The sequence below is a fragment of the Hydractinia symbiolongicarpus genome, chromosome 15, assembly GCF_029227915.1.
Source record: "Hydractinia symbiolongicarpus strain clone_291-10 chromosome 15, HSymV2.1, whole genome shotgun sequence".
NCBI lineage: Eukaryota > Metazoa > Cnidaria > Hydrozoa > Anthoathecata > Hydractiniidae > Hydractinia > Hydractinia symbiolongicarpus.
Window position 1 is genome coordinate 2,690,271 of NC_079889.1, and position 14,698 is coordinate 2,704,968.

General features: G+C 34.8%; 1 protein-coding gene across 1 annotated transcript; it reads left to right on the top strand.

The window, feature by feature from the left end:
• The first annotated feature begins 2,497 nt into the window (after window positions 1–2,497).
• Window positions 2,498–14,058, top strand: LOC130628739 (vinculin-like). The gene is made up of 19 exons (XM_057441732.1): window positions 2,498–2,725; window positions 6,021–6,128; window positions 6,601–6,772; window positions 7,339–7,656; window positions 7,861–8,079; window positions 8,158–8,294; window positions 8,373–8,565; window positions 8,737–8,882; window positions 9,591–9,753; window positions 10,288–10,439; window positions 10,830–11,069; window positions 11,425–11,560; window positions 11,683–11,774; window positions 11,898–11,994; window positions 12,330–12,454; window positions 12,527–12,642; window positions 12,788–12,923; window positions 13,116–13,206; window positions 13,292–14,058. Exons 1-19 carry the CDS (start codon window positions 2,669–2,671, stop codon window positions 13,474–13,476), a joined length of 2,883 nt encoding a protein of 960 aa, XP_057297715.1. The 5' UTR covers window positions 2,498–2,668; the 3' UTR covers window positions 13,477–14,058.
• Window positions 14,059–14,698: the final 640 nt, after the last annotated feature.

Sequence of the window (14,698 nt, forward strand, 5' to 3'; positions counted from 1 at the left end):
ATTGGTTAATTTATCAGTTCAACTTGACTGTTCCGTGCAATGAACAACAATATTTTTTCATGATTCAACAAATATCTTTTTATATATATTCTTGCGGTCGGATTCGTGTCAACCAATCACGAGCAGCCATTATGAAATCGGGTACAAATGCCGTAATTAATGTTTTTGTGGTGAAATCTTCATAAATACAATACTGGATTTTTCAAGGAATTCTTTTTTTTTTAGTCAAATCTTTAATATGTTTTAGATACTGCTTAATTTTTGCCATTTTGCGACATTTTAACGACGTTTTACTTGTAAATTCTGTTTAAGTAAGGTTGCTACTTTGAAGGTTTGACAGTGAAAAGTCCACTTTGTTCTCCATCGGATAGCAACGAAGGAGAACATTCTGACCGCAAGAATACATGATAGCAGCCTCACAAAGGTTCCTTTAGAAGTTATTTTAATCACCCAAAACGCCTATACTTTTTACGGTGTATGTGGCTTATCAGCACCCTCGTTAATAAAATTACACAGGGCAGGATAAAAGTTTTTTGTTGCTTCTGAAAAAAGGGACTCTAATGAAAGCACTATTTTGTGCAGTTCTAGCTTGATAAGCTGTAGTACAAGTGAGAGTAGTTTTACGACTATTAACTTATAAAATGCAAGAATTTAAAAATAAGTATTTAGCTCCCTAGCTACATCATTAAAGCTATTACGACAAGCCAGACCATCGGGAAGGGAAGACCAACAAAATGCAAGCAGTTTTAGTCATGGCCATACACGGAATGTTCTGTTCTTGATTGACTTTAAATTGTGATGCATTTATAAATTGCGGCCTTTGGATCAACGCCATAAACTGTTCTGAGTTTAATTTCATATAAAATATAAGTAATCCTTCTACTTACTGTTAACAAGTTTCGAAACAACTTGGACAAAGAAAAACAAACCTTTTCTTGAAGATAAATTCACGTGGGCTGCAGTGACATTTAAGCATATTAAACGAGACAATATTACAAAGCTTTAAATTAACATAACAAAAGAATCTCGATTAATATTTTTTATGGCAGTCAAATCTTCAGAGACAACAAAGAAACCGAGACAAGATAAGTTTTGCTCGATCAGTGTTATTTTTGTCTTGATGGTACCAAACACACAGGTTGTGTTATATCAAACCTAGGTTGGATGTTCGAGCCGAAGTTCCCCCGCGAAGTTGAGAGTAAGAAAAAAACTTCTCCCATACATAAAACAAACACTATATACCCGCGGTCCACTAAATGTGCGCCCCTTCGGCGGGGCGCAATTAAAGAGATATTTTACGCAAACACTTTTTTTACTTAAAGGTCCAAGAAAACTTTTATGGTTCACCGATCACTTTTTTAATTTGACGCTTGTGTTTCTTGAAAACACTGTTGTGAGAACACCCCTAAAAATTTGTTCATGCATAACTAAAAAGACTTTCGAGGATTCTTGTCCCCAGGTTTATTTTGCGACATGTTATGCTAAGACTCATCAGAAAAGTGCCACTGGGAAGATGACGTTTGGTGATTTCAGATTTATTGTTGACTTGTTGTGAACCGCCTGCTCTTGTGACTGATCAAGGTAGGAGAACTGGGTACAAGGATGGTATAAACATGTTTATTTTTACTTCGACTTAACTAATGTAATCTCGTACCTGCGAAAGGAGATAATCTTTAATATCAAATAATCCAACTGCTACTGAGGGCGGTCATTTTCTGCCGGTCAAGTGCAAGAATCTACAGTGGAGTTAAAATGAAGCATGCTTCTACATATGAGCTATTGTTTTCGAATAACTGCAGCACGTAGGAGCAATCCTGAACTCTTTTATTATATGTAGCAAAATACTTAAATTACATATAAGCTGGATACTGTTCTGTGCTTGGCTCCGTTTGTGAGGTCTACTTTGTTTCAAAAACACAAAAATCCTCCATTATGGACTTTTTTCCCCACAACTAAAACAGTAATGCTCATACTGCCAGCCAATAAATTTGGTTAATGGTGGTTGAAAAACTGTCGTAGTAACGAAAAAATCTTCCGGTTCCTGCGTACGATGACCCATCCTCGTCCCCGGGGACCCTTGATGAATATTACTGAGCGGTCAATTTTAAAATTAATCAAAAAGACTCTAGGCTGGGAATAAATAGTTTAAGGGTAAGAAATAGAAAAAGTTTTATTCACAAAATAGTTTAAACATATTACGTCTTAAAATGTATTATTAACATAACTGCACATATAGAGTTTATAAAAAACAGCTTCTAAAAATTCGCATCATGTCTGCAAAGCGGAGTTAGCAATATGGCTTAGGCAATTGCCTGGGCTGCCTAACCCTCCTAGAGCTGCCTCTGGGATGGCAACTGTGGATAGACCTAATACGTCATGATAACGGGGTTCTTGACTGGGGGAGGGGGGAATCCATTACGTCGAAAAAAAATGTACGTCGCTGTGTCTTTTTGTCAACATTGCGCCCCATTTATTTTCGTCCTGATTGCGTCCCATATATGGTCAATAGTTTATCGAGTCGGTCAGGAAAAAGAAGGAGGTGGCGATTTCAAAACAAAGATTTCAAAGATCAATATATATTTACCTTATTCTCCTGCCTGGTCGGCTGGTCGACTTATTTATTTTTTTGCTTGTTCATTGTAAATGTATAGTTAACTAATCTTTTAAAATGCCAGTATTTCATACCAAAACTATAGAACAAATCCTCGAGCCTGTCGCGCAGCAGGTAATTATAATAAATGTTTTGTTTCTTCTGGCTGGGCTGGTCTAGGTTTATTTATTATTTATTTTGTAGGGTTTATTTTGCTTTGTTTTCTTTTACCACCTGGTAGGTGGCATAGCATAGATAGCTATAGATAACCTAGTTTAATAAAATATTGAACCAGTAGCTAGGTAATTGCTTGTACCTAAGTGTTATTTTAAAAGTTGTTCTGTTCGGCATATAAGTACCAAACCACACTGTTATCAGCCCAAACATAAAACTTCAGACACGATGGATCTTTTGATAATGTCCCAATGTGACTTACATGGTTTACGCAGATGCTAATAAGCTGCAAACAACTTACTTTTTTTCGGATGAGGGTTATGCTTAAAAATTCCTTGATCATTTAGTTACAACAAAAATGACAAACGAATTCAGCACCAAAATTTATGGTAACATGCTGAAGTGAAAACTGCACAGTTCAGAATGACCGTATAAATCAACTGTGCAGTTTTCACTTCAGTTATATCTTTCGGGTAAACTTTAATAAAATTTAAAAACTTTAATTCACAGTAAATCTTGTTCTAATAATTGTATAGTATTCTAAATTTCCTATTTTATATAATTTTTGCTAATAAATCAAAATATGTTACTCATTTTCCTTTAAAGTTTCTTGTTTTATTTTTCGAAATTCTATGATGTTAAAGGAATTATATTTTTTTATGTTATAGAGGATAGTTGTTTATATATCAAGTTTTTTGGAATTATTTGAAAATCTTTTTAGTTCTCAAGATATATGTTGAGCTTAAAGGTTTCCAGCTGACCCTATGACATAATCATCGATGATGTATAAGGATAGTAGGCATAAATTAATATTTGAAATATCTTGTGAACTTACATAATATCAAAACTTTTAAGCAAATGGACTTATACTCTTGATGATATCTTACCATGTGTAAAGTTTTGTAGTTTAAGAATGATCTTATCTTTAATTACAGATAGAAATATAATATCAGCATTTTTCAAAACTTTTCTATGACATCATAAGATCCTGGATTTTGAATACTTAAAATTTTAAATAACTTCAAAATGAAAAAAAAAGTTCAAATAATTTCAAAGGACTTGATTCAAAGGACTTCTCATAGCTACTGCATTGTCATATGGGTCCAGAAAATTGCACAAAATTTACAGAGGTTTTTGGACGAGTTCAGTGTTTAAACAAAACAAAGCCTGCATCCATTTTAGAAATTAAAAACAAAATTTTTAATTGTAATAATCTTGGAACTTACTCAATCAGAATAACACAGAGTTTATGTTAATATTACTTTGTTCTTCAATGCAAATTGCATGGGCCAAACGTCCCTTTTCTAGTAACAGGAGTGTTCATTAACGGTATATTGTTTGTGATAATTCTCAGTAAAAAAAGTAGAGTTTCAAAAATGCTTTTTTTGATGGCGCTGTAGATTAGTGGTTATAGCTATCGTACTCTGTGCCGGAGACCGGGGTTCGATTCCTCTTGACGGCGATTCAACATGGGCGAGTAAATGTTACCATAGCCCCGGGTTAACCCAAGCCATGTGAGGGAAATTGGGGAGATGGCTCCATATGTGGGCTGTTGGATGTTGCCAGGAGTTGTCTAGTAGAGCGCGGGCCCCAAGTGGGTCTGCGTAGCTCAAAATAAGCATTAAATACTCTAGGACTCTCCATCTAAGCCATGGCCCCTCCTGGACATAATAGACAGGGCATATCCCTCTATATTAGTGAGAATAGCCACGTAGAATATGCACATCTATTGCGATTTGCTTGATAAATATAATTATTGAAGTCACACAATTCCGTAATACTTGAAGATTGTCTTTTGTTGTGGTGGCAATGAAATTAAAAGTGCTGTTTTTCATTTTGCCAGTTTGGGAATAATTTGGACCAGTTCAGGAGTTATCATATGAAAAGCACATATTTTATGCATAAAGTCTGAACTGGCCCTCATATATACTGGCGTTTTCTGCGGCTGATGCACTTTTTTGAACTTCCAACTCCATAATTCTCCTTAATTCCAAAACTGCATATCAAGTCCCAATTTGCAACTATAATATATTAAAAAAATGCTTTATGAAGCTGAGAGATAAAAGTAACCCCATTCTATAAAAAAAAAGAGATATAAAATGTAGAAATTAGATGCCTATTTAGGAATTATATATCTAATAATCTTAAGCAACCTGTTTGCATCAAAATAGCCAAAAGTCATAAAAAAATAAGTGCTAATATTTTATGTCACAGGACCACAACAATATTTTTCAGGTGCATGCAGTAAAATTTTGTTACAAGATTTTTGCAGCAAAAATTAACAGTGGCACTTTGTTTTGTATCTTTGTGTGTGTCATGCAACAAAAACCTTTTTCTATTACATTAGTATTAAATTATGAACCACAAGCAAATTTTTTTACTGCAGAAACATTTTAATGCATTCCATGAAAAATGCTTTTCAGGGCTATATATGCTTGCAAAAATATAGGGTCATAGGCCCTTATTTCTCACATGTGTTGGCTTTGGATGCCATTTTTGTTTACACTTGGAAAGCTCAGATTTTTTTAATTTAGGTTTATAACTTCTACAAACTACTTTAAACTTCACAGGTTCTTCAGAAAGTAAATAATCTTAGAGCCATTTTCTGTCAATTACAGGATTCCAACCGTATCCAAACTTAATTTCAGCTCACCAACAATACAGTATGGTGCAAACAGGTCTACGTTATCCATGTTTGTGCAAATGTAGATATTCATAACCTAAAGCTTTATAAAAAACATTACACAACCCTTTTTTTAGTTCACATTGCATTCTGCAATGACTAGATAAACTATAATTACTATTCCATGTTTCCTTCATTTCTCCAAATTTCTGTTTACCAGTAACCAGGTTAGTAGTGAAAGTGTGCTCAATATTTAACTACTGTTGTCAAACCTAATCAAAACTAAAATACACATATTGGCAAAAAAATCAAATTAATGTTGCATTTTTTTTTGCCGATTCTAGAAAAACTTGAATTAGAAGGCTGGGACCCCTTATCAAGACTATTTAAAAGATATAGACATGGACCAATTGTTCATAAATTAGAAAACCTGCTATTCTTTGGTAAAAGTTGAGTATGTCCCAGACCATATGAAGACATGTTAGCTTTTTTCATGTTTCAACAAGTAAACTGAACATACTGTCTAAATGTGATAATTCTTAAATGTGAAAATTATCTTTAAAAGGTTGTTATCAGTCCCATAATAATGATGATAAGCGTATTTATTTTTTTAAACTGTTTATTTTTTATCAGGTTTCCCAGCTGGTTGTTATCCATGAGCAAGCTGAAAAAGGAGCAGCAATAAATGACTTAACTGGACCAGTTGGAGCTGTCGGTGCTGCTGTTAACAATTTAGTTCATGTAATGTACCGATTTTAAACTTTCATGTATTTTGAAAAGTATTCTTGTATTTGTAAGAACCTTTTACTGAAAAGTTTTATTTTTATTCGAGGTTGCACTTTCGGTATTGCTAAACTTGAATAAATTGCTATTAAGTAAAACATGACTAAATGACTCAAATTCCTAAATATCTGGGATGTCTTTTTGCTTTCTTTAAAAACCAATTTCATTATAGTGTTCTTGAAGACAGCTTGTATCCTTATAGATTGTTTATAGTGGTTCCAATGAACATATTTTTAAACAATTTAAATTCTAAAATTGATTCTAACTACATTAAAATTAGGTATAAGTGCAAACATTGGAATGTTGGAACTGCAGTCAAGAACACTTTATTGCAATGCACCATTATTAACAGTTAGATATACTAAGAACTCACCTATATGTATTAATCTTTTTATGTGTATAATTTCTGACAAAATATTATTCCATGTAGGTAGGAAGAGAAACAGCAGCCACCAGCAAGGATGAAATTTTACGCAAAGAAATGCCAGTGTCATTTACCAAAGTTGAAAAAGCGTCTTCAGATCTTATTGAGTCTACAAAAGTGTTGAAGGAGGACCCATATTCTGTAGATGGTCGAAAGTTACTTATTAATGGAGCTAGAGGTAAAACTAAAATCTCAAAGATTCTCTTGGCATTGCTGGTGATTTCCTTAAAATTTTATTTCTGCAAAATCTGATTTTTTCTGAATAAGTTGATTCTCTTGCAGGTTGTTTAACTAGTCTGATGTGATAATATGAGAAGACATCTCTCTCTTTGTCGTTCTGTCTGTATTGTGCAAAATTTATATATTTTTAAAACATTTGTTTTGACATAAAAACAGAGTGAGTTGATGGCAATGGCATTTTTTAAGTTAGTAAAACTATTAATTTGCATTTACAACTTTCAGGCCAAGTAACTTTTGAAATGGTCCCTGACTTCAGTTCTTTCGTCCTCAAGATAGATCAAATTCTCCTATTTCTCCTATATATTTAAACCGCTCATGGAGAGTACACGATCTTAGTATTATTTTGATCAATTTTTTAATGTTTACCTACAAGAGTAATGTCTCCAAAATTTAAAACAATTTTTTTATTATTTAACAAGTCTTTGCTTATGTCATCATGTGGCTTTTCATTGGGCCCGACAACCCGTTAATATAATAATACTTCTTAATTTCAACATTTTTCAGGTATATTAAATGGCACTTCTGCTCTGTTATTGACGTTTGACGATGCTGAAGTACGTAAAATTTTGGAAGTGTGTCGGAAAGTCCTGGATTACATACAAGTTGCAGAAGTCGTGGAAGTTTTAGCAGATTGTGTGACGTTTGTCAAAAATCTTACGCCTGGTATATTCAACATGGCAAAAAAAGTTGAAGGACGTATTCAAGATCTAACCCATGTCACACATCGGGAACTTTTACAAAAACACATAAAAAGTGTGAAGGAGAACATACCGCTTTTGATAGGATCGATGAAAGCTTACGTTTCAACCTTGCAAACAAATGGTATTTTTTTGCGTTTTTCAATAAACCCTTTTTTTTTATTTTTCCTTAAAGATCATTGTAATATTTCTGAAATTCTCAAATATGCCGAATGTTTTAGGCTAAACCTTAATACCCAAATTTTTTACCTTTTTATGTTTAACTTCGAGGTGTTCCCAAATACTCTTCTCGTGTATTAATGCTCTAACATCAATTGTTATGGTTTAGTTGGACGTGCTGAAGCACAAGAAGGACGCAACTTCATTATCACTAAAGTATGTGATGACATTATTGAAATCATGCGTGTTTTGCAGTTGAAAGTAGACGATGAGTATGACTTGGAAGACCCAACAAATTTAATGCGCAAAGCACGACACCGTCTCCAAGAAAAAATGAAACTGGCTAAAGATTGGCTTTCGAATCCAGATGCAGAAGCCAATGGTTTAGGTAGCCACAAAATGTGGATAATTTCAATTTCTTAACAATAGTGATTTGAGAAACACTCACCAGTTATATCTTTCGTAGGTGAAAGAGCGCTTCGTGATATAATCAAGCAAGCTCGACAAGTTGGTGTTTTAGCAAACGACCCAAAGATTAAGCAGTTATGTGACGAACTAGATAATCTCATCGATAGAATCAGTGCACTACGTGCAAAGGGATTGGTAAGCAAGCTGGACTTAAGTTTTTATGCCTATATGAATTTTGTTGTTGTTGTGTTAACCCATACTTCTTGTAATTAGGGACATAGCCCGGAAGCTTTAGCTCTTGCTAAAGAAATTGACGAGAAGTTAGATCTATTAACAAAGCTTGTCGACGATGCCATCGCCAGAGAGGTTGCCGCGGGTACAAGGCTTCCAGCCGCTACCACGCAGGGGCAGTTTGATCAAGCTTTATCTTGGATTGATGATCCAAGATCAGATCCGAACAGTGTTGGTACGTCACTTTTTCTTAAAATTGTACTTTTTATATGCTATTAGACTTCACTATTCAACATATTTGCGTCAAATCTAGTACAAGAATATAAGAATGCACATACATCGTAACCTAAATTTCGAGATCTCTAAATCATTTTTGTATATCAGTGATGTCCTACCTTGACATTAGGTCGTCGAGCAATAGATGCATTACTTGCAGACGGACGAAGACTAGCTGAACAGCTGTCAGGACCTGAAAAACAAGAACTGCTCGATACTATAGACAACGTGGACAAGTTAACAAAAAGATTAGCCGAACTGAAAGCGCAAGGAAAGGTACTGTGTAACATGTTAACCGTTTGGAAGACGCGGGGTGCATGGGAAGTAGCGTATTTCGTTTTACATCTAGCACTTCAGTTGTATTTGAAACTAACAGTCGTCGTGCAGTAAGATCAGGAGATTCTTTTAAAGTTTTCCGTTGACAGTGTAATATTAAGGTTAGTGGAGTATATAGTAGACAGTTAATTTCTTGTTTTGCATTGTAACCAAGTTGGTTATTGAGTGTTGACTGAACAGAGTAAAAATTTGCTAGCATAGATTGAGATTTTGAGTTAACTTTGATCATAGAATACAATTTTTATTCCTCGCTTTTTATCTTTGTTGTTTAATAACAATATTGGGATGCGTTTACAATATCAAAGCAATCCTGTGAAGATATATTTTAGTTTTTTGAAATCGAAGGTTTTCTAGGTTTTATTTGCTCTGAAGTCTCTTAAGTAAAGTAGTTTCAACAATTCACTCATTTCACTTCATGCGCGCGCGACAAATAAATTGCGCGTGACTAAAATTTTCTTCTACAAGTTTTATTCGTGATTCAAACCTTTGTGTAGTGTTTCTAGTAAAAACTTTGTGCGCAAGAATAAAAATATTATAGTAAAATTAAAGTGATCTATGATATGCATAATAAATGTTTACGTTTAACTTTGCTTGCTCTCACGTAATAGATGGATTTAGAAATAATAAAAATAAATTCGCTTCATTCAGGGAAACACACCAGAAGCGTTAGAAATAGCTGCGAAGTTGAAGAAAGAACTTGAAAAGTTAAAGTTTTTGTTGCAATCTGGTGCGACGAGAGGTGTTGTTGACAATTTTATGGACGTTCTTACACCTATTAAACATCTTGAGAAAGCTGCCAAGGCACCTGTAGGTAAGATATATATAATTTTTTTGTTATCGTGATGTATGCTGGAGAGAAGTACATGCTTTTGTTTGTGTTGCTACTATTCTAACTTAAAAGACTCGTATCTAACTACAATAAAAGCCATTTATAATTCCAGGATATTAACGATCTTGAAAAACGTGAATGTTCAACTATTTCTAAAAATGAATTCAATATACGTGTTTTAGCTCAACTGACTTATGTATATGTTAGCAATATTCATTATCTCCTGCCTTCTCTACTCACGTTCTGTTGTGGTCCTCCCCTTAACGCCGAGTAAGGGAGACGTCAATTGTTAGGAGAGGAGGAGGGTTATGCTAAAGTTGACGCTTGTCATTTGTCATATGTCAACAGTCACTTGAAAATCTAGAGAATGGAAAATAAATGGCACGCTCAAATTTGAAATACATTTTTACAAGGAACGTGAAAATAGTAAAAATAATCAACTCGCAAAAAAAGATTAACGCCACATGGCCTTTTTCTGACGTGAAATTCTGGTCAATAAAATATTCTTTTTTCTAGACGCACCAAACCGTGAGCAGGAATTCGAAGACAAAGCTGGTGCGTTCGAATATCATACGAGCAGAATGATTGATAGTGCTGAACAAACCGCTGTACATGGAAAACATGCCAATCGACAACTAGTCGATAATATTCATTCAGCAGCTAAAGATGTAGGGTGCTTTTAAATTTTTCCGTACTAACTTTTATAATATTCACCTCGACCAACAAACACTGCTCTCACTTCTATTATCAAACCTCCTGAAAAAGTTTGAAACCTTCTTTGCCTCAGAAAAAACTGGGGAACTCGATTGAAGTTTTGTTGTCTATTAAATTTTTTTCTGATTAAGTTCTTTTAGGATGTGTGCTCTATTCAGTTGTTTATGCAATTATACCTCTGTGCTCAGGGTTACCTTTAGAAACTATGTTGTTGATTTCTTTTTTATTTACCAGAAATTCGAGGCAGCATGTAAAAAGTTTAGACAACATTGAATTTGAAATTTGACTGACAGCCTGTTAGTACTAAATGATTTGTTCATGTAGTATGTCTTTTTCCTCTTTAGCTTGCAGAACTAACACCACAAGTGTCTCACGCGGGCAAACTGCTTCTCCTAAATCCTGGCAATGCAACGATTGAAGCCCACTTCGACCTGATGAAGAAAAACTGGATTGACAAAGCTGAGGAAGTTACCGCACTTGTAGACGCAGCGACAGATGCTTTCGATTTCGTTAAACACAGTGAAGATGCCATCAGAAGAGATCAAGCCAGTGCACTGGTTGGACTTGAGCAACAAAATCCATCGGTATGAACTAATTATTCGATTTTAAACAAATTCACGCTGCATCAAGCTTATTAGTAAATTACATGTGTTTTAAATTTAAGCATAATTTTTTTAAGCATAGTTGAGAGATATTTTTAAGTATATTGCACAGCCTTTGTTCGGATACTGTTTTTCGCATACTTCGCAATTCGTGCTTCTGTAACTAGAGATACGTTAGGAATTCTATAACTTTAATAGTTATCAATCAGAAATAAAAGATTTTAGTTTGATTATACCTAAGCTGAAAGAGGTTTTGGTTTTAAGACAAAAATAGGTAAAATTTGCTGTAAATCAGAAATACTCTAGGAATCGTCAAAATCCATTGTTTACTGTGCAGGTTGTAGTCGCTAAAGCTGGAAACATGGCGCGCATGTCGAATCGCGTCACACAAGTTGCGAAAGCAGAAGCTGAAAATTCTGAAGATCCAGAATACAAACATGCTGTTAGCATGAGTGCAAAAGAACTGGAAAATAGTAAGTATTTGCTACACCGTTTTATAATCCAATATATATCCTCGTTTAGCGGCGTGCTAATCACTTGTTGTACGCAATGCAGAGTTGGTGATTTTGTTCTTAATAAAGTCTTCATCTTTCAGGTATTTCTCCACTTGTGGTTTCTGCAAAAAATGTAGCGATCAATCCTAAAGCGCAACAAGTTCACATTGAATTTAAAGTGAGCAGTGACGGGGTATGTAGTACGTTGTAAGAATGAGTTCTGATAAAAAAATTTAAATCAGCAAATATATGTGCATTTTTTACCTGTACATTGTTTACCTGTGCATTTTTCACCTGTGCATTTTTTTTGTTTTAGCTCATCGAAAAAGTTGTGGACGTCAAAAAGGCGTTGGATCCCACCCCCACGCCGCCACCCACACCGCCACCAGATCTTTCAACCTTAACTGTGGAAGGTATATCGCAATACTTTTCTGTTTTTTGCCCTGTCATGTATTATTACTTCATCTTCTGTCCTAAAATTAAATTTTCGCGCTCTTTCAATGAGTAATATGAAAATAAACTTTATGAACGCATCAATGTATTGAACATGTTAAAAATTACAATTTAAAAACCTTAACATTTACTTTGGTTAAAGAGATAGTTTTATTCCACTTTCCAGCAATTAAATTTTCGCGCAACTTTTAAAAAGAAATGTTCCACGAACATCCCATTTTCGCGCAGCCAAATGCATGAAAAAATTAGTGGAACTAGAAGTAGCCGCAAATTTTATCTCCTAAATAATATTTAGAACCACCAGAGGTACCGCCACCTCGCCCCCCACCGCCCATCGTTGAAGGTTTGATTGCTGCTGATGAATCACAAGAACTTCATTCGATGCTTGAACAACCACCAGATGCGGACAACCGAATGGCGGTAATTGATTTCATTTTTTGTTTATATGTTTTGACAATGAATATGTACTCACGACATCCAGCTTCTCTTTAGGTTGCCGCCCATCAGCTGCACGTTGAAGCCAGCAAGTGGGAAGAAGAAGGCAATCTTCTCATCCAAGCGGCGAGACAAATGGCCATGCTTTTCGCTAAGATGTCCAAGTTTATCACGTACGTTGTTTGAACAGTTTCTAATAACCAATCATAATAAAACATATATTAACCAATCATGAATCGAGTAATTGGTTTGATATATCCTAATTTCGTTCATGTACTAAATTATTCATTTATTCATGTGTGTATTTGTTTGTTTTAGAGATGAAGAATACTTCGCAACGCATTCCAAGAAAGAATTAATAGAGACGGCAAAAATGATTGCGAAGGCAAGCACAGAATTGGTAAAACAAGCTCGACAAATCGCAAACAAGTGTCCAGACAAAAGAATGCGACATGTAAGACCAAAAAATGTCTGCAAAATATTTTCTCTCTACTTTCAGTTACTTTGATTGTGTTTATTTCGTGACATACATGATTGACAACGTAAAAAAAGTCTGTACCTCTCTTTATCACGATGACGTCATGTGATTCTCATCTTCAAAACGAGTACCACATACAGACATGTGAAAAAAAATTTTTTTTTGCAGGACCTACTTCTAACGATCGATAGAATCCCAACCATTGCAACTCAATTAAAAATCTTAGCCACAGTTAAGGCTACCATGTTTGGTGCAAACGGTAATTATATATCTCCTTTGTTCCTGTAGAGCGTAATACGATTTTGCCAGAAGGAGGAGAGTGACGAAGCGTTTTGTTTTTTTAGATCCACAAGCTGATTTAGAAGCCACTGAAATGTTGGTAGGGTGCGCAGAAAATTTGATGGGATCAGCACGGTCCGTTGTGAAAGACTGTGAAGCAGCGTCGATTAAGATTCGTTCCGGTCAAGGTCAGATTGTGCAATGGAAACGAGAACAACATGGTTCCAACCCGCTGGATCGCAGATATTAACTTCTCCCGTGTGCAAACACTTCAATTTTGATTTATACATAAATATATATATTTTTTTGAAAAGCTCTTTTTAAGATTTTTGTGCATTATTTGTAAGACTGATAGTACCAAAGTTTGAAAATTGCTGACGAGCTAAATGAACTAATTTTAAAATTAATTTTTGATAAAAAAATCTCCCTATAGCTGCCAAATAATTCATTCAATATTTATTATCCGTGCCTAATTTATTCAGTGCACTTAACAGCGAATTGAGTGGGTTGTGCTTATCGCTCGTCAGATTCATGTCTTATATGACGTCATGTCTTCATTAACACTCGATAAACCACCTTCATATTTTCACTCAATAACCCAAGTTTATATTTTTCAGAAAGTGATAATCTTAACCCACAATCCATTGCAGAGCATGGCAAAAGAAGAGTAACTGTGACAAAAATAAAGAAGTCTTGTATTATTCTCTTTGTGTTGACATTGGAAATTCATTTTTCGACACTAGCTTATACATGTCAGTTTTAGTCTGAGATGTATAAACTAGTGTCTAGTGCTTAAAAAAGGCGAATAATAATTGTAAAATCTCTTTGTCAATGCTTTTTCCACTTTCCCATGTCAGTACGAGAAAGTCGATGTGTATGAATGACATGCATCTTGACATGTTAAATGTTTGCATCCTATCTGCATCACTATTTCCATATTTCAACTATACCCTTTGCCTTTCCGAAAGGCGTGCAGTAAAAGGGTTTTTCCATTCAAAGCAATTTGCTCAAGATTGTACATTCAAGAATGTTCTTGTATGAGATGGAAGGCAAATTTCCACTTAAAATCGATTTACAAGGCTGTTTTTGGCTATTTCCTGAAATTACAAATCGGCATCACTTGCCTAGTGCTCAGCAAATACACGCAAACGTCCGAAAAATGCTTAAAATCGAACGTGCTGACGTCAGCACAAATTAGTACAATTTAAGATTTTGATCTGATCAAATAACCTATAAGTGAATTTTGGGGAGCGTTGGAGCGCATCAAATATGTATAGTAATAGCGGAACGACATAAGTTGAAACCACATCTAAGTCTTTGTAAAAACGTGTTTCTTGTAGACTAGTACTGGCGACTTAAGACGTCTTTAAAAGTACGGCACTACTTAAATAGAAAAGAGAACTAGTTTTTGAGACGTACTTTCTTGTGTAAAAAATGTGTGTACCTAAAAAAGAAAAGACGAGTTATAAACG